Source organism: Rattus rattus, chromosome 5, assembly GCF_011064425.1.
Source record: "Rattus rattus isolate New Zealand chromosome 5, Rrattus_CSIRO_v1, whole genome shotgun sequence".
NCBI lineage: Eukaryota > Metazoa > Chordata > Mammalia > Rodentia > Muridae > Rattus > Rattus rattus.
The window spans coordinates 135,582,450-135,602,968 of NC_046158.1; the positions used below are offsets into that span (position 1 = coordinate 135,582,450).

At 44.0% G+C, this 20,519-nt stretch overlaps 1 protein-coding gene across 1 annotated transcript in view; it reads left to right on the plus strand.

Annotated features, from left to right (window-relative positions):
* The window catches only part of Phf20 (PHD finger protein 20), a 105,144-nt gene that overhangs the window by 28,620 nt on the left and 56,005 nt on the right, over positions 1–20,519 (plus strand). Inside the window, 1 exon segment of the mRNA XM_032904579.1 lies at positions 19,952–20,123. Within this exon segment, the coding sequence (XP_032760470.1) occupies positions 19,952–20,123 (172 nt within the window).

The following is a 20,519-nucleotide window of genomic DNA, read 5'->3' on the forward strand; positions in this document are numbered from 1 at the left end:
CCATGTTCTGGGATTACAGTCCTGAACTACCACAACTCGACAACCTATGAGTTGTGACACATAGATTCTTGGTAGTATTTCTACCTTGTATTTCCCCAGGAACACTTCATGAAACAAGCTCCTCTGGAGGCTGAAGTGGGAGGTGGGGAGTTTAAAGCCATCAGACTACACAGGTAGCTCAAGGCAGCCTGTGCTTTTTAGCAAGACCCTGTCTCAGTAAACAATAGTAAGCAAACCAAAAGAAAGCAGAAGAGGACTCAGTGGTAGAGGTCTTGCCCAGAATACCTGAGCCCTTGGTTTAATCCACACGTACAGAAATCGGTGCAGAAAGCAAGCGAGGAAGCAAGGAAGCAAGGAAGCAGGGAAGGAAGAAAGAAATCACAAGTTTACTTCACACTTTGTTGTTGTTTGTTTGTTTTAGCCCTGGCTGGCCTGAAGTTTGTAGGATCTGCTGGCTTCTGCCTCTTGAGTGCAAGGATTAAAGGTGTAAGCCACCATACCTGGGTTCATTTTGTAAGCAACCCAGGGAGACAGAACAGTAAAACAATAGCTGGTTCATAGCAATGTATGTCATCTTAAGATCTCTCTTTTAGGATTAAGGCTTTTAGAACTTCATCATGCCAGTTGAAATTGGCCTGTGTGGGGAGCCTGGCTATTACCATCCCAATCTTGATTTCTTAGTTCCAGCTTAGTGACCTGAAACTTTCCTCTGAGTTATTTCATTTTGATGTGTATGTCAGGGAGTTGGGGCCTCATGTAGTAGCAGGTTAGTGTAAAACAGTGGCTTCCTGTAACATTTTTAATGGACTGTTTTGCTTGAATAGATAGGGAGTTTCCAAGACAAATTTACCACCAGAAGTGTCTCCTCTTCAGGACATCTTGCTTCTGTTCATTTGGCCACTTCCTACCAGCAGCCAGGGAGAGTTGTGCTGAATCAGAGGTACCCATGGATTCATGACTGTGACTGGGTCTGTTACTAGTCAGAAGATGAGAATTTGATAGGTGTATTTTCAAGTCACCTGAATGGAAACTATCTGCTTTGCTCCGATATCTCCGAGCTTGTTCATCCTAGGCACAAGCTAAGTCTATGCCCATAGGCCAGAGAGAAAGCATACTTTCCCCCGTGCTGCTGGAGACTGGTTGTGGGGTCTAATGCATGCTAGAAATGCTCTACTTTTTATGTGTGTGTGTGTGTGTGTGTGTGTGTGTGTGTGTGTGTATGATTTACTTATTTATTATACGGATGTGAGTACACTGTAGCTGTCTTCAGACACACCAGAAGAGGGGATGGGATCCCATTTCAGATGGTTGTGAGCCACCATGTGGTTGCTGGAATTTGAACTCAGGACCTCTGGAAAGTAATCAATGCTCTTAACCACTGAGCCATCTCTCCAGCCCCTGAAAATGCTCTACTGTTAATCTATCCCCCAATTCATACTGTTTTCAATATTGCAGAATTAGACAGCTTATTTTTAATAAAATTTCTCAGCAAGCTAAGGGGTTGTTTGCCGTTTTGATTTATTTACCATCATCATCACCATCGTCATCATCATTATATTTATTTATATGTGGGCATATATGAAGGTGTGCCATAGTACACATGTGGAAGTTAGAGGACAACTTGCAGGAGTTATTTCTTTCCTTCTACCATGTGTGTCCTGGGGACCAATCTCAGGTCTCAGGCTTGGCAGCAAGTTCCCTTAACCCGCTGAGCCCCCTCACTGGCCCTTTCTTGCTGCTTAGAGATGAGTTAAGGAGCTGGAGAGGTGGCTCAATGATTACTAGTACTTGCTGGTGATTTTCTAGCAGAGCTGAGTTTGGTTCCCAGCATATACTTTGAATAGCTCACAACTGCTTGTAATTCTAGTTAAAGTACATCTGACACCCTTCTAGCCTCTGGGTACCTGCACTTAAGTGACATACACTCATATAAACATATATACACATAAATAAAAATTTCAAAAATGCGTCTTTTAAAAATAGATGAGGGAATAAACAAGGACCACAGAGGTGAAAATTTCTTCTCCAAATTATAGCGTAAGTGGTGGAGCTGAGATTTGAATCTCTGTTGGTCTTATTCCAACGGTAGACTGTTTCCAAGTGCCTTCTTCCTGCTGTGTTTACGGGATATGCTGCTACTTGCATAGAAGGAAAAGGTGGGCGACATAAAAATGGTTACTCCTTTTCCCTCCTTCCTTCCTTTTTTCTCTCTTTCTGTTTCTCTCTCTGTGTCTGTCTGTCTGTCTGTCTCTCTCTCTCTCTCTCTGTCTCTCTCTGTCTCTTTCTGTCTCTGTCTGTTTCTCTCTGTCTCTGTCTCTAAGAATTATTTTATGTATATTACCTCCAGGGGCCCAAAATAAGGAATCCATCCATCTATCTATCCTCCCTTCCTTCCTTCCTCCCTTCCTTCCCCCCCCCCAACTCTCTCTCTCTTTCTTTCTTTCTTCTTGGTTTTCGAGGCAGGATTTCTTTGTTTAGCCCCGACTGTGCTGTATTGGAACTCCCTCTGTAGACCAGGGTGGCCTCCAACTCAGAGATCTGCCTGCCTCTGCCAGCCTCTGCCTCTGCCTCCATGGAAACTATCTGCTTTGAGTGAGTGCTGGGATTAAAGGCGTGTGCCACCACCGCCTGGCTTAATCATATTTTTCTATCTGTGTGACAGTAGAGCACACAGAGAACACTCAGAGCAGGAATGTGGGTGGACGTTTCTTGTTACTAGTCTTTGATTTAGTTTGCCTGTGTTGCTTATCTCGAGCCCCGGTTCCCTCACCATAGCATGCTTCGAGTTAGACAAACAGCAGTGACAGCTAACATGCTTGCTGAGAGACAAACCAAAGGGACAGTGAACGTGCTTGCAGACTTGTGACAAGCATGAGGCTCATTGAAGCCAATGGTTTTATATGGGCTGTCTCACTTAGTCCTCCCAGAAATGCTCATCTGCGCATTGGAGGATACAGCTCAGTGGTAGAGCACATATTCCAAGCATTCAGGTCCTGGTTTTGATTTCTAGTACTAAAATAAGGACATAAATGAAATAAAGGCCTATTTGGAATTGAGGGTCAGAGGTAGAGTGACTTGAAAGACCTGAATTTTCACTGTTGGTGTAAGGCTCACTTAGCTCAGCTGACAGCAGTGCACTGAGGGCCTCTATGGATTTATTTGTCTTTGTTTTCAAAATGTAAGGTCCCAAAGAAGTAATACAATTTGGATTTTTACTTCTTGGGGTGGGGATGGTGGTGCTGGCTTTAAATTCACTGAGATTCTTGTGCCTCTGCCTCCCAAGTTGCTGGTGTTAAAGAAATCCGTTTGTTTAGCTTATAGTTTATACAAATATACTCACAATCCCAGTACCCAAGAAGCAGTCCTGGCCTGCATGAGACCTCGTCCCAAACAAAATGAAGCATGACCAGTAGCTATTGATAGAGGTGTAGCTCAGTGACAGAGCCCTTGACTGGCATGCAAGAAACTCCTGAAACCCCAGTGCTGGGACTGAGGGCAGGAGAGTTGTCAACGGTTCATTGCCAGCTTTGGTTACAGGGTGTTATCTAGGTCGGCCTACAAGACGCTGTTTGAAAAAAACAAAACTCAAACCAAAAGTGGTTCTAATTTTGGAGCTATAGCTTCTGGGTACATGTCTCTGCAGAGAGTTATTCTGTCTACCCCACTCACTTCCAGACTTGTGCAGATAAGCCGGCTAAGATGACAGGCTTCAGTGTCCTAGTCAAGATTCTGGGTGGACGGAATAGCTAGTGCCTGCTCTGCTTGATGCTCCTGCCTTCTTCCTGTTGTCTGCAATGTACCATCTGTCCCAAGCAGCAGGCTGGCCTTTCCTGTTCTCACAGTGAGCACAGTGAAGTAGCTTCTGTCTGCTGCCTTCCATAGCCTTCTGCCATATTCTCTCTACTGTATTTCTAGTTAAGTGCTCATAGTTTCTGTACAAGGAATTAAAAAATCTGATTTGCAATGTCCTTTATTTTTTGGTTTCTTTTTTATTCATTATTTGCGTGTGTCTGTGCACACAGTATCACAGTGTGCATATGGAAGTCAGAACAGAGTACAGATGACTTTGAGGAGTCTGGTTCCTCCCCTAGTGTTAGAGCAGAGTCTCTGCATGCTGCAGACTAGCTGGTCTGAGAGCTATGGACAGTTTTGTCTCCACCTCCACCTTACCACAGAAGATGTGGGGCTACATATACATCCTACCACATGTGGCACTTTTCCTTGGTTTCTAGGGACCAAACTCAAATGTGCAGGCAATGTGTTGTGGCAAGTGCGGTTGCCCGGTGGTAGAGCCGTCTCATCTACCACTTGGTGTCTTTCTCTTTCTACATATGTATTTTATGTTTTTTATTTTATATGTATGGATATTTTCATTGTATGAGTCTCTATGCCTGCTGCTCACCATAGAAGCCAGAAGAAGGTATCAGATCTCTTGGAATTGGAATTACAGAAAGCTAGGAGCTGCATTGTCGGTTCTGGGAATTGAACCTGGGTCCTCTACAAGAGCAAATAAAGGTCTTAATCATTGACCATTGAGGCATCTCCCCAGCTCCTGCTTTCTTTTTCATTAGGATTCTTTCCACTGATCATGTTTTGGTGTGTGGATATACCTCATTTTTTAAAAAAAATGTCCATTATGTACCACATCTTTCTCTCTCTGTCTCTTCTCAAGTTGGGATAAGAGAGAGAATTTTCTCAAAATTCAGAAAAGAAGATCTATATTATTTTAAAGTAGTCTTTCTTTTCTAAGAATTTTGTGTTTGTGTATTTGTGTGTACTTACACTTGTGTGGTTTTTTTTTTTTTTTTTTTTTTTTTTTTTTTTTTTTTTTTTTTTTTTTTTTTTTTTTTTTTTTTCCGGAGCTGGGGACCGAACCCAGGGCCTTGCGCTTGCTAGGCAAGGCTCTACCACTGGGCTAAATCCCCAACCCCGGTTTTTTTTTTTTTAAACTTTTTTTTTTTCTCGAGGGACTGAGCTAGGCAAGCGCTCTACCACTGAGCTAAATCCCCAACCCCGTTTTTTTTTTTTTTTTTAAAGATTTATTCATTTATTATATATAAGTACACTGTAGCTGTCTTCAGATACACCAGAAGAGGGCATCAGATCTCTTTACAGATGGTTGTGGGCCACCATGTGGTTGCTGGGATTTGAACTCAGGACCTCTGGAAGAGTAGTCGGGTGCTCTTAACCGCTGAGCCATCTCTCCAGCCCCACTTGTGTATGTTTGAGAGCAGCGTGAACATAGATTTGTTATGGGAAAGTGAGGACAATCTCTGAAGATGGGAGGGCTCCCAAAGGAATGCCTTCTTTTTTGAATTTCCACAGATGTGTATCAGATGGCCTTACACTGTGGATGAAGTTCAGACAGTCTTTGGTGTTGTTCTAGATGGCCAAGTGTGGTTAATCCTATGGTTTTTTTTTTTTGGTTCTTTTTTTCGGAGCTGGGGACTGAACCCAGGGCCTTGCGCTTCCTAGGCAAGCGCTCTATCACTGAGCTAAATCCCCAACCCCTAATCCTATGTTCTTATAATTCTTAGCTTTGCCAATTGCTCACACTTATTCAGTGATGTACTCTGTGCCAAGCCTAAATCTGAAAGCTTTACATGCAGCAAACACTTCATAGTCCTCTGGTTGGCGACTTTTATTATGCCCATTATTATTCCGTGGGAGGCAACAGAACGGAGCAGGTGCTGGAGCTGTATGAAGTTACAGTTAGTAAGTGGCAAGCTTGGGATCTACTTATTTATTTGTGTTGAGGGTCTCGTGTAACCCGATTGGCTTTGAATTTACCGTGAAGCAAAGGGTGCCTCTTCTCTTCCATCCTCCACGTCCCAAGATTGGAGGTGTGAACCGTCATGCCCTGCTTGAGTTTGGGATTTGAATACAGGTGGTCTCATCTGGCTACCATGGCGCACACTTATAATCCCAGTATTCAAGAAGCTGAGGTTGGAGGACTGCTGAAGTTGGGGGTCAGCTGCGCTACAAAATAAGACCTTGCCTCAGTAAGTAAAGAGGGTCCCAGCTCTAGCTCATGAGGATGGGATAAGGAAAACAATGACAGTAACAGTAGCCTGGCGTCCTAAGCATGCTAGTGGCATGCATGGCTGTTATTATTATTTCTGCCTGTATGTATGTGCTTGAGTGGGTTTGTGTGGACTGAGTGCAGTGCTCTACGACCATGTTGGATCTCCTGGGTGGGGTGGTTGTGAGCTGGAGTTGTGAACCACTTGATGTGGGTGCTGGGAACTAAACTCCAGTCCTCTGCAAGAGCAGGGAACGCACTTTACACTGAGCAATCTCTCTAGCCCTGGCTTGTTGTTAGTTTTGAGATAATCTTGCTAGGTAGGCCTGGTACTTCCCTTGTAGCCCAGGCTGGTTCAAACTCACAGTGATCCTCCTGCCCTCCTGAGTGCTGGCATTAGATATACATTACTCATTAGTGTACATCGGACACATTTTTGTGTGTGTTTTTGGTCCTGTGGTTTGAATGGGGGTATTGCGTATACTAGACTGGGTTCTGTTCGTGAGCTATGCTCCCAGCCCCTGGGATATGTCTTTGATCCCACGCTGAGTCCTGAACTTGGAATGTAAAGCAAAGACCCTGTAATTATAATGTGAAGAGATAAATTGTGCAGAGTTCATGTAAAAACCCTTGGGGGAGAGCAGCTCGTTTCCTGGAGAAATTTGAGAAGCTTTGCAGAGATGACCTTTGGAGTTAGTCGTTCAGTACTGCCAGATGCTGAGATCTGTTGGTGCTTAGGGCAGGCAGTCTTGAGAGGCTGACATTCCAGAGGAGGGAGCAGACCATGGAAAGCAGCATGCATAGAGTGACCTTCACTTGGGCTTGTCAGACGCTTTCTTCATGGTAGATTAGCGTGTACTGGAGGAAGCCCACAGAGATGAAGTGCCATTGTCACACATCTGTGTGGCCCATTGCTGCTGTTTACATTGCTCATCTGTAGGGTTTCTCCACTGTCAAGTTTTTGTGGTTCCTTCAAATTGGCCCACAGTTAAAGAGTGGAGAGTTTGGTCGGTCCATGCGTCCATCCATTTATCCATCCATCCAAGTGTGCTTATATGTGCCTGAGTACTGGGGAGCTAAATTTTTTTTGCATGGCACAGTTTACTGATTAAGTGGACTCCTAGCCTGATAAAATGTTTTTGGTAGTAAGCTTCATATCATTTTACAGATGGAAGACATTGGATAAAGAAAAAGTAAATATAATATTTTTGTTAATTGGTTTAAGTTGGGGTTTCCCTCTGTGGCCTGTGCTTTCCTTGAACTCACTTTGCTCCTTCTGCCTCAGCCTCTCCAGTGTTACTGCAGCTGTGATCCACTGTTGCAGTAAAAATAAAAATAAAAAAGCGGCAGAATGGTTCCTGCGCGTACGCTGCCAGCCGCTAGTTCTGGCTCCAACAGGCCATTGGAATTAGCGCTAATTTATCCCAGATTAGTATCTCTCCCGGCGGCTACCTGCTAGCCTTGAACTTTCTGATTCCAGCTACCTGGTAAAATCATGGTTCTCTAAGTCCAGCAGTGGCTGGCTCCCTGCCACGGACTCTACTCACACTCCCAGCAATTGCCCCCTGGTAGTTAAAGTATAAATTCCCAACTACTCGGTAAAATCAAGACTCAACGAACTGTAACCCAACAATCAGATTTATATGTTAAATTCTCAATTCACGATACATCCACACAATAAATTCACTGCCAATTAATAAAGATATAAACCGCCCACCTAGACAAGATAAAATTGACCTAGTTCACCTGGATCTTGATCCTCCTGCTTCTCCTCCTCTCTCCTTCCTAGACTTGTTCCCTGCCTACCCTTCCTTCTCATCCAATGATAAGTTTCGCCTTATTCTGGGCCTGCCTTGCTGCACAATGACATCATCCTACACATTACCTTCCACACGGGAGTTCCAATGTTTATTTTTCTGCAGCAATTCACCACATTCCGTTCAAGTAGACTTTTATTTTATTTTGTATTTACCACTCGCCACCTGCCTTTTGACAGTCTCATGTAGCCTAGGTTAGCCTTGAATAGGCTTGGTAGCAAAGGATGGCCTTAAACTCTTGCTCCTCCTGTCTAACCTCCTGTTAGTCTAGACTAACAGGCATGTGCCACCATGCTTGGCTTTTAAATTCTTTTTAAATTCTTTTTGTGTATGTGTGGATAGCAGAGGAAAGCTTGCAGGAAGCAGTTCTCTCCTACTGTCTGGGCATGTAAGAACTGAACTCAGGTCATCAAGCTTGATCGCAAACATTTCTCTCCCTGAGTAATCTTGCTGGTGGTCCTTGGTTGACACTTTTATGTTATTTTAAAAAGTCTTTATTGAGCTAGGTGTCTACTTGTAATCACAGTTCTTGGGGAAGCTAAGGAAACGAGGATTATAAGTTCAAGGGCAGCTTAGGCTATGGCATAACAAGACTGTCAGATGGAGGGGTCATTTGTAAAGGACTTTATTGAGGAATCATTCATCAGAGTACACTAATCTTAAGCTAAGGCTTGATGACCCTTTCATACACACACCCCTCCCTCTGTACCAGCCAACCAAGCTTGAGGTGATATTGGACCCCTCAGAAGACTGTCCACTCACTGTGTTCCATACCTCTGCCATCCTCAGAAGGAAGCCTTGTGTGCAGCGCTGCATTTCAAGTGAGTCCTGGCAGCACTGGCAGCTTATTAAGTGTTTTTCTGGCTGTGTTCAGAATCCTGGTTGCAGGAGTTTAGGACATGGAGGTCTGATGTAACTGGTGTCCCAAGGCAATTATGTTGGACGGAGAGAGGCCAGAAATTAAAGGATGTTTTTTAAAGACTTGTTTATTTTATTTGATGTGTATGAGTATTTTCCCTGCATGTATGTATGTGCACCACATGGCATGCCTGGTGCCTTTAGAGGTCAGAAGAGGTTGGTGGATTCCCTCTAGCAGGAGTTATGGGTGGGTAAAAGCCAATATGTGAGTCCTAGGAGTTGATCCTGAGTTCTCTGCAAGAGCAACAAGTGCCCTTAACCACTGAGCCTCTCTCCAGCCCCTGATGGCTATTTTTTTAGGAAGTGAGACAAAAGTATGAGATGGTTTCCTGGATATGAGAATGAGAGCTGGAGGTGTCAGAAGGACATCAGCGGAAGTCATCTAAGCTTGAAAATACCGTGTATTGAGAGCTGAGAGAGAGCGCTAAATAGGAATGGTGGGAGAAGGCTGGAAGGGGAGGTTTAAGCAGAAAAGAGATGCCTTTGGATCCCTGGCAAGAGCAGGAAACTGAGACTGCCTTTTCACTCTCTTAAGTATTTACTGAATGTGCTAACTCTAGCCTCTGCTTGGTATTGATGGGAGGGCCTAAGGGGTTGTTGTACTATTCTGAGGATGGCTGCTGAGTGGCCTGGGACTGAGAGGAAAGATGAAGACACTTCCTGAATACCAGGCATTGATTAGTGGAGGTAGTAAAGTTTTACGGCACTAAAACAAGTGGAGTTTTTCCAAAGTTTATTAGCTGCCCCTTTCTTTTTGATAAATATATTTTCCATCCCCATCTTCTCTCTCCAGCAAAGGTTGCAGGTGCCTTGGAGTGTCGCTTTTGTGCATCCACATCTCTGGCTTCTAATGTGTAGTCTGAGCCAGGAATAGACAGGCTCTGACTCCAGAAGCACAGTGAGTTGCTGTATGTTTTTTTTTTTTTTTTTTTTTGGTTTTTTTTTTTGGAGCTGGGGGCCGAACCCAGGGCCTTGCGCTTCCTAGGTAAGCGCTCTACCCCTGGGCTAAATCCCCAGCCCCGAGTTGCTGTATGTTTACAGAAAGACTATTTATATAAGGAATAATCTGGAAGCAACCTAAATACCCAAACCCAGGGCAAAAAATTAAGGCAAATTTTGGGCTAGCTACTAGAGAGACTACTAGGTAGCTGAGGGGAGGCTGTTTATGGATTTGTTGCTACTGGAGAGCTAACAGGGCAGACTGTCTATGGGCATGTCACTACTAGTGTACGTACATCAAGAGCAGAGCCCGTGGGGTTAGAGAGATGGCTCAGTGGTTAAGAGCACCAGCTGCTCTTCCAGAACTCCTGCATTTAATTCCCAGCACCTACATGGCAGCTCCCAACTGCCTGCAACTCCGATTTCAAGGAGTCTGACAGCCTCATAGAGACATAAATACAGGTAAAACACCGATGCACAGAAAATAAAAATAAATGGTTTAACAAGAGCAGAGGTCTCTTCGATGGATTTGGTATTAGAGGAGTTAGGTGCTGATTTTGTTATCACTGAGATTTTCCCCCTCAAATGTGAAGTGGATGGTAGTGATGGTAATGGTTCTTAACTCCTGGTGGGATTGTGGTAAAGTCATATGAGATCCTTATCACAGAGCCCTTGGTAAGTAAAGCTTGTAGTAAGCTATGCACGTGGATGGTGTTTTTGTTTCTGTTCTGTAGACTAGGTCTCTCTCTCTCTCTCTCTCTCTCTCTCTGTGTGTGTGTGTGTGTGTGTGTGTGTGTGTCCCCTTGACTGGCCTTGGATTCATTCTATAGACCAGGTTGGCTTGAAACTCTGCCTCCCAAGTACTGGGACTAAAGTCATTCACCACTCTTCCCAGCTGTTTTTTAAATGATGATGATGAGGATGTGTGTTTATAGAGGACAGCTTATAGATGTCATTTTCTCCTACCATGTGGGCTGCAGGGATCAAGCTCTGGTGTTAGGCTTTATCTGCTAAGTCATAGTCACCTTGGGGGTCATTGTATGTTTGGCTTTGAGATAGGGAAACCTATGCAATCTTCCTCTCTTAGTCTCTCTAATGCTAGGATTATGAGCCACCATACCCGGTTTACGTGAGTTATTAATAGTTCAAAATTGCTGTTTACTCTAGTAATTATAAACTGGCAGCTTGGCCAGTTGGAGCAGGTCCTAATATTCTTGCTTTTTGTTTTGGCAGCACTGGGGATGGTGCCCAAGGTGTTACACATGCTACATGCTAACACATGCTCACTAGGCCCCACCCCTAGCCCTGCAGTTGGCAGTCAGAAGGACTCTTCCCTTCTAGGTTCTGCACTCTCTACCTTGCTGTTTTGTTTGTATTTCTATTTTAGGTGTGTGTGTGTGTGTGTGTGTGTGTGTGTGTGTGTGTGTGTGTGTGTGTGTGTGTATGTGTGTGTGTGTCTGTCTCTGTATGTCTGTGTGTGTGTGTGTATGTGTGTGTGTGTCTGTGTGTACGCCCATGCATGCCACGCACTTGATGTCCACAGTATGAACAAGTTAACATTGTAGCCCAGAATTAGAACAGGCAATCTCTGCTCCTCTGAACATGCTTGTGGAGTCAGCCTTTCCCAGGACTTGGCAGGGTCTCTCCAGCTCTCTCCTTTCCTTGATGAGCCTAGGTATGTTGGTTTACACAGTAGCTTTCAGAAGTATTTCTTAAATTGGAAAATCCCGGGTCTCTATACTTTTAGAAAACCACAAGAATTCTGCAAATACTACTCTGTTAGTTCTTAATTACATTATAGCAAGTTTTCTTAGGTTTAGTGGTTTGAGGTTTGAAAGAAGGTTAAACATCTGTTATCCTTCAAGTTTCTGTGGTTCAGAATTCAGGAGCAACCTACCTGGGAGGTTCTGGTTCAGGCTTGCAGTTCAAAGTGGCTTAGTCAGAGTTGGAGACTTAGCTGTGAGTTCTTGAGGGGACACCTTGATTCCCCACTTTACAGGCCTTCCCACAGATGTTACTGTTTCCACAGTGTAGTAGCTGCTTGTTCTCTGCTTTTCCATGATGCGAACCCAAGAGCATAGAGATAAACATTAGCAGTATTGTGTATGGTAAATACACAGAAGTTGCTGGAGGTAGTGGTGCACGCCTGTAATCTCCGTGTTCAGGGGCAGAGGAGGAGGCCAGATTGATCAGTTTTAGGCCAGCTAGAACCCCTCTCCCAAATAACATTACCCCTACTCCCAAAATAAAATAAGTTGATTATTTTCTTTTCGATATTTAGGTTTTTAGGGGTTAAATCAGGCTGTCTCGGCAGCAAGTACCTTTACCAACTGAACCATGTCACCAGCCTGAGGTTACTATTTTAACCATTTTAAGCATGCAGTTATATAATATTTATTTATTTTATGGTAAAATATATATTTAGAATTAGGCAGTGTAAGGCACCTAGCTGGTGAGATGGAAATTATCTCAGCTATAAATCGATAGACAATCAACTATGAGGAACCATTTATTTATTCATTCATTCATTCACTTAATATGTGTTTTTGACTGCATGCATATTTGTGTACCATGTCACATGTGTCTGGGGCCCTCAGAGGCTGTCACATTCCCTGGAATCATTACAGATGGTTGTGAGCTGCCAAGTGGGTGCTGGAAATTAAACTGGATCCTCTGGAAAAGCATAAGCTACTGTTCTTGACTGCTGAGCATCTGCCCAGCACCAACAGGCACTTTGTGTGACCGTTTTGGAGTCTCACACCAGTTCTTCTGCCGCATTCACTCAAGCAGAGAGAGGGCAATCGGATCCCACTTTTTTTTTTTTTTTTTTTTAAAGATTTATTTATTATATATAAGTACACTGTAACTCTCTTCAGACACACCAGAAGAGGGCATCAGATTCCATTACAGATGGTTGTGAGCCACCATGTGGTTGCTGGGAATTGAACTCAGGCTCTCTTGAAGAGCAGTCAGTGCTCTTAACCGCGGAGCCATCTCTCCAGCCCCCAGATCCCACTTTCGAAGGCAGGGATATGCACCTGTTTTCATAGGTCCTGCTTTCCTCTGATGTGAGGGCTGAGACAATGAAGATATATATGGGTGCGTTCAGAGGACTCCTTTGCTCTCTGTGTTCCTCTTTTATGGTCTTGATGATTCCTCACAGTCTGCTCTCAATACTGGCTCAAGGTCAGAATTCGAAGAACTGGTATGGATGAGCAGCCACCCAGGCTTGAGTGGCGGTTAGGGCTGGCTGTTCTGTTCTGCCTGACTTTGAGTTCAGTTACTTTCCTGTCTCTGGAGTGTCAGGAAGTAGGGTCTACTTCAGCACATTCCTGCTGAAAGAAGTCCACTGCGTATATGTTAATGTCAGAGGCTGAGTCTCAAAACCATGCTTTCTTTGAAGAAAGCTTATATTCTCTCCCCTGCCCCCAATAGTTATACATGTGGGGGTCAGTAGAAGGAAAAAGAATTTTGTATGGAAAAGCTTTGGGGACTGGGGTTCCTCCGGGGAATGGTAGTTGAATTATTAGATTATGCTTCTGCTTTGGTCCTAGGTGGAAGAGTTAAGCTGTAAAGGATTGTGGAATATTACTCAGTGGGACTCCTCCTACTGAGGGTTACGTTATCTTAGAAGGAGGGGTAATGCCTGTGGCTCTTTCTCCTTTTTTGTCCTCTTGAAGATGAGTCTGCTCTGCTGGTATGTTTGTCAAGTCTTTGGGTTTCACAGAAGGGAGCATCTTCATTCATGCTTTAAAGTTACTTTAAAGGTAACAGCCAGCAAAGGTTTGATTCTCTTTTTTTGATTTTTTTTATTAGTTTTTATTTATATGAGTACACTGTAGCTGTCTTCAGACACACCAGAAGAGGGCACCAGATCCCATTACAGATGGTTGTGAGCCACCGTGTGGTTGCTGGGAATTGAATTCAGGACCTCTGGAAGAGCAGTCAGTGCTCTTAACTGTTGAGCCATCTCTCCAACCCGAGGTTTGATTATCTTAAGCTTGCAGACATTTTGAAGTCATTGTAGACTGTTTGAAAGAGATACTTGTGGTTAATCTCAAACAATTATTTTGGTAATTGTTGATTACACAGTAGTGATCTGGCATCTTGACATTTTTATGTTCTTATCCTATTCTTTTTTTTTCTTTCTCATTTTCTCTCTCCTTCCCTCTCTTATCCTCCTTCTTTCCCCCCTTCTCTTGTCTTCTAAATGATAAAGCCCGGGCTGGGCTAAGCTGTGGCAGTTTTTTCTTTAGCCTCCTGACTGCTGGATCACAGATGGGAACCACTGTGTCAGGCTGTCAGACTTTTCTTGTCACCCGTTTATGGGACTGAGTTAGGTAATTCAAGATTTCATAAAGCACAAAGAACCCATTGGAGACTTTGTAGACCAGAGAACTCCCTGGAGGCCTTTCCTGTAGGCCTTGCAGACCAGCATATTCTGGTCCAGGGACAGCTTTTTTAAAACATTATTTGTGAGTGCCTGGGGATCAGAGGAGAGTTTGCTAGGGTTCATTCTCTCCTTCTACCATGTGATCCTGCTCAGGTTAGCAGGCTCGGCGGTAGGCACTTACCTACGGGCTGCCATCCTGCTGGCTCTGAACTGTTTGGGAAGCGCCATCTGGGGCTTAGCTGCCCATTGGTAAGGGTCAGGCAGAGTTGCTGCTTTCTGAATTTCCTTGTTGCTTTTTTCCTCTCTTCACTGTCTGACTAGTCTGACTGTATTCTCTCTCAGAAACACTCCTCAGCCCTACTCCTTCTGTTTTTTAAATAATTTCTTTCTTTCTTTCTTTCTTTTTTTTTTTTTTCCGGAGCTGGGGACTGAACCTAGGGCCTTGCACTTGAAATCACTTCTTTCTTAATGAAAGCCCAGGTTGACCTCAGACTCATATGCAACTGAAGAGAAGCTTGAAGCTGATTTAGCTGCCTCTGCTTCCTGAGTGCTGAGATTCCAGATGTGTGCCACAGAGCCCAGTTTCCACAGCCTTCTTGCCTCACGGAGAACTCCTACCATTTCCTAGAGTCATCCCTCTTCTGCAGAGGTGTCTCGCTTTCTTCTCTTCTCCGGCCCTCCCCTTCTGCCTTTTGCTTTTCTGGGTCCTACTGTAATTACAGAATCTTCTGTTGTCAGAAGTGTTGCTGTTTCTGCTATTCCTATCTGTAGACAAGGCTTATTGTGAGTTCCAGGCTAGCCACAGTTACATAGTGAGACTTGTCTCCAAAGAAAAAAAGACAGCTGGTGAGATGGCTTAGCTATTAAGATCACTGTTGTTCCTGAGGTCCCAGATATGATTCCCAGCACACACAATGGCTCAGAACAATCTGTAGCTCTAGTCCTAGAGGATCCAACTCTTCTGACATCCAAGGGCACTCTGTGCAAGTGCTACATAGACATACATACAGGCGAAACACCCACACATATGAAATTAAAGAAACAAAACAAAATCAAAAACCTGAAAAGAACAAAACAAGGAAATGTGAGCTCTGGCTACAATGCCAGTTACAGATGATTCTCTGTGGTTCTTAGGTATGTAGTGAAGTGGGGTTCTGTATAACGTGAATGGAATACTCACGACTCACACGTCAGTCTCTGCCCATCCCCTCTTGCCTGTCTTGTAGTTGGTCAAGATGACATGTGACCAAGCCATATGACATTATTTGATGAAAACAGTCATTATGCTAATCTCCTGTATGTAGTTCAACCTAACAGTCTGAAAGTTTAGTCAGTTCTTGAGTCTAGTTTGCCTCGAGGGTAGGGGGTCAGAGCAGATGTGTGTGGGTTCTCTTTGGGGGCCTGTAATTTACTGGCTACATCAAAGGCACATCATAGAGCCCTGTGACTGATGGACCTAAGCTCTCTTCGAAGGCAGGTAGCAGCTGTGATCTGTAAGTTCTGATGGGTCAGTGCCTAGGATGGTGATAAGTGCTGCTGCTTTTTATGACGTACAGATAGGTCCCCTCACCCAGGAGTAACTTGTGTCCTGTCACTTTCTTTTTCTCTTTTTTCTTTTTTTCGGAGCTGGGGACTGAACCCAGGGCCTTGTGCTTGCTACTGAGCTAAATCCCCAACCCCTGTCACTTATTTTTATTTTAAGAATATTTATTTTATTTTTTATGGGTATGTGTATAGTACCAGTACCTGAGTATATGTTTCAGGCCCATGCAGCAGTCTGCAGGGTCAGAAGAGAGCACTAGATCCCCTGGAACTGGAGTTGTGAGTCATCATGTGGTTGTCTACAAGAGCAGTAAGTGCTTTTATGTGCTGAGCTATTTCTCTAGCCCCAACTCTGTCACTGTAGAGAAATGGAGAAGACAGGCCACTTTTAAGAAACACTGTCCCTTGGCTACTGTGGAGCCTCCTGGAGGGTTTTCTTTAGGTCTGCAAACAGTTGAAATATCCCAACACAGTACACTCTTCTTGTAATTCCAACACTTGGGAGGCAGACTGCAAGTTCAAGACCAGCCTGACAATAGTATAAAAGCAACAAAAACTCTATGAGTTTGAGGCCAGCCAGGTCTACATAGTGATCTCTGTCTCTAAAAACAAAATAGTTTAAATTGCGATTGGAGAGATAACTCACTAGTTAAGAGACTGGCTGCTCTTCCGCAGGACCTGTGTTCACTTGCCAGCATCCGTATGACAGTTAACAACTGTAATTTCAGTTCCAGGGGATCTAGTACCCTTTTCTGGCATCCATGTGATGCACACAGGCAGACATGCATCCAGGCAAAATACACATATACATAAAATTAAAAATTAATTTATTTAATTACTGTGTTAGTTAAGATTCTTTTTTTGCTCTGATCAAGGCAACTCTTATAAAGAAGACATTTAATTGGAACTGGCTTATAGTTTCAGAGGTTCAGTCCATTATTATGGCAGGAAGCAAGGTGGCATGTAGGCAGACATGGTGCTGGAAAGGTAGTTGAGAGTTCTATATCTTGATCCTGCAGGCAGTGAAAGGAGAATGTGAACCATACTGGGTGTAGCTCGAGCATTATATGACCTCAAAGCCTGCCTCCACAGTGACACACTTCCTCCAACAAGGCCACACCTCCTATAATAGTGCCACTCCCTATGAGCCTATCGGGACCATTGCTATTCAAACCACCACAATTACTTAAAACATTATGTATATATGTATGTGTCTGTATGTCTGTATGCACATGTGAATGAGTGTAGGTGCATTCAGAGTCCTGAGGGTATTGGACCTCTTGGTGCTGGAGTTCCTGGAGTTTTGAGTCACCCAGTGTTGGGTCTTCTGTAAGAGTAGAATGAGCTTTTCCCTGCTGAGCCAGTTCTCCAGCTCCTCTCAGAGTCTCATAGAGCCCTGTATGATTGCCAATTTGCTATGTTGTTAAGAAGGTTCTTGAACATTTGAACACTCATATCCTCTATCCCAGAGTACCAGGTCACCAGCTCATGCTGACACACCCAAGTTCGTTTTGTTCTCAGACAAGATTTTGCTTTAAGACATATTAAACAATTATTTATTTTGTATATTCATGCACAGAATGGCATGTATGTGGGAGTCAGAGAACAACTTATAGGAGTTCATTCTCCTTCCATCATGTAGGTTTCAGGGATTGAACTCAGGGCATCAGGCTTCTTGGTGGCAGGCACCTTTACTGCTGAACCATCTCTCTGACCAGGTCTTGCTATGCAGTATATGCTGGCCTTGAACTTGCAGTGGTTCTCCTGTGTGCAATCATAGGTGTATGCTACAATACTACCTTCTTGGGGGATGAGTGTTTGATTATATAGCTTCAAGCTGACCTACAATTCTCAATCTTCTGCCTCATGACTGCTAGGATTATAGAAATGTGCTACTCTGCTCAGCTTCTCTTGAGTATTTTAGCCATAGAAAGATTTAACACAGGAAATCAGGCTCCTATAAAACAGGGAAGGATTGGAGTTGTGGGACTCAAGGATGCTGTCTTTGGAGAACCAGTTTGAAGGGCTATCAATGCAGCCTAGGCTTCTGGGAAGTCATTGTTGGCATTGCACTCCCACCACTTCTCTCTAACACTGGAGTAATTGGTGGCTAGACGTTTACTGTGGAAGAGCAGAGGCCTCATCCAGGAACTCCTCAGTGCTCTGACATCGAAGGCCAAGCTATGGAGTCAGCAGTTGCATTTTAACAGATTCTGATTGACATGTGAGTGGTTGGTCTGATCACTAAACTATGGGTCTCTGTCACCTTGATTGCCTATTGGAAGGGAACAGAAAGTTTGTTTTCGTAACTCTTTTTTTTTTTTTTTTTCCTTTTCTTTTTTTCGGGGCTGGGGGCCGAACCCAGGGCCTTGTGCTTGCTAGGCAAGCGCTCTACCACTGAGCTAAATCCCCAACCCCTGTTTTCGTGACTCTTAATCTAGAAAGAGTGGAATGGAGATCAACATAGTGCATAGGCTGAACTGGCCACAGTTCTGCATCCTTCCAGATAGTGTGTATATATTTACCTCCCTTTATCAAGAAGTAATAGCCGGGTGTGGTGGCACATGCCTTGGATCCTGGCACTCTGCAGGCAGAAGCAGATAGATCTCTGTGAGTTCAAGTCCAGCCAGGGCTACATAATAATGCTCTGTCTCCAAATAACCAATCAGAAAACAGAAAACTCCAGACATGAATAACAAAGAAGGTGAGGTAGCTCAGAGGCCAAGGAGACGCTTACCATCAAGCTTAAGTTCTGTACTTGAGATCCACATCATGGAAAGAGAATTAACTTGCAAAAGTTGTCCCTGACATCACTCTGTGTGCTGTGGCATACCTGTAATACAAACATAAACACTTTATGTAACAGTGTATCTTCCGTGTGTTGTATCTCAGTACAAGAGGAATCATCTTGTTCTCTTCGGTGTCTGCACAGAACTTCATGATATGGTTTAAAATGCTCAAGAACAGCTAGCTGTGTTGGCACTCACTATAATCCTTGTACGTAGAAGGTAGAGGCAGGAGGATCAGGAGTTTGAGGTAATTTTTACCAACTTAGTGTTTGAAGCTAGTGTGGGCCCTGTGAGACCCTGTCTCAGGAAACCAACCAAGCAAACACAAACACAACAAAAACCTCAAACAGAGCTGAGGAAAAGCATGGACACATGCTGATCTATAGAGCCAGGAAGTTCACATGTGCTTCTTGATCCAGAGTTCTTGGGACCTGGGTACATGCCATCTCTTTACTGGTACTGTGACCGACTTCACATGAGTGGACTCAGACTGAAAAGTTCACAGTTGATCAACTAAGAAAGGACTCTTATTTTCTTATTTGTTTTTAAGGATTCATTGATTTGTATGAATCTGTTGAGATCTTTTACAAAGTCTGAGTGTGTACCCTGTCAGCATGCACGAAGAGGTCAGAGGACAGCTTTGGAGTTTATTCTTGCCTCTCAGATGGGCTTTGCTGGTGCAACTCAGGTTGTCAGTCTGTGTGGCGAGTGCTTTCACCTGCAGAGCGTCTCATTTGCTCTAGAACAAGACTTTGATTGTTTGTTTGTTTGTTTGTTTGTTTGTTTGTAGACAGGGTCTCTAGTCCAGGTTGGCCCGGGATTCGTGCCATTTCCTCCTGCTTTTAGCCTATGAGGCTCTAATTACAGGTGTGTCATCCATAGCCTATGAGTCTTGAACCCCAGTTATGCAGCATCACAAAGTGTTAAGGGTTTAGTTTTGTTTTTTCTCTTTTTGAGACAGTATTCATAAAGCCCAAGTTAGCCTGGCCTTAAATTTGCAGTAATCTCTCTGCCTTAGCCCCTGAGTACTGGCATTGAAGGCCAGTTCTACCCCCCCATGCCTGCTTTTAAAATGGCAGGACTTTGGTGCCAGAGAGATGCTTACTTCAGCAGTTAAGGTCAGCTTTTCTGGAGGACCTGTGCCTTAATTCCTTAGCACCCACACGGTGGCTCAAAACCATCTGTACCCCCAATTCCAGGGGTCCCCATCCCCATCCCCTCTTCTGACTTCTGTGGGCTGCAATAGGCATGCAGGTGGTGCACAAGCACACATGTAGGCACAACACTCATACAACTAGATAAATCCTTAAAAACAAAGAAGAACGGGGTTGGGAATTTAGCTCAGTGGTAGAGTGCTTGCCTAGGAAGCACAAGGCCCTGGGTTCGGTCCCCAGCTCCGGAAAAAAAAAAACAAAAAAAAAAAAAAAAAAAAAAACAAAGAAGAAAACACTTTTGTAATTGTGCTCTGTGGGAAGAGGCTTGGCTGTTTTGAACAGGCATTAAAGCAATAATTCCCTGTTTTCTGACTCAGGTATCCGGCTCATATTGAAGACATTGACTACGAAGAAGGGAGAGTCCTCATCCATTTCAAGCGGTGGAACCATCGTTACGATGAGTGGTTTTGTTGGGACAGTCCTTATCTGCGTCCTTTAGAGAAGATACAGCTGAGGAAAGAGGGTTTGCATGAAGAGGATGGATCTTCTGTGAGTAGCAAATCCCTGGAGTTCTGTAGTGAATGAGGCTGATCGGCTGCAGGAGGTCGTGCTAGGCTTTGATTTTCAGTGGACAACTCAGTAGCCTCTGGAGAACAATCCTTGCCTTGACCTGTGGTGGTGACCTTCAGGTCTTCGTGGACTAGGACTTCTTAAGAGTTCAGTTTTCACCTGTTTGGTGCGATTGATGTGTTAGTTCATAAACTAACTTCACTGGGCTTCCATCCGTATGAATGTGATCTTATGTCCCTTAGAGACCACTGTTTTCCTAGTGTGCAAAATACTACTGAGGGAATAGTAGGTCTTCAGGAAAAAAAAAACGTGTAATAAACCAGGTGTCGTGGTTCCTCCTAGTTCTTAAGAGGTGGATTTCTTTGAGTTTGAGGC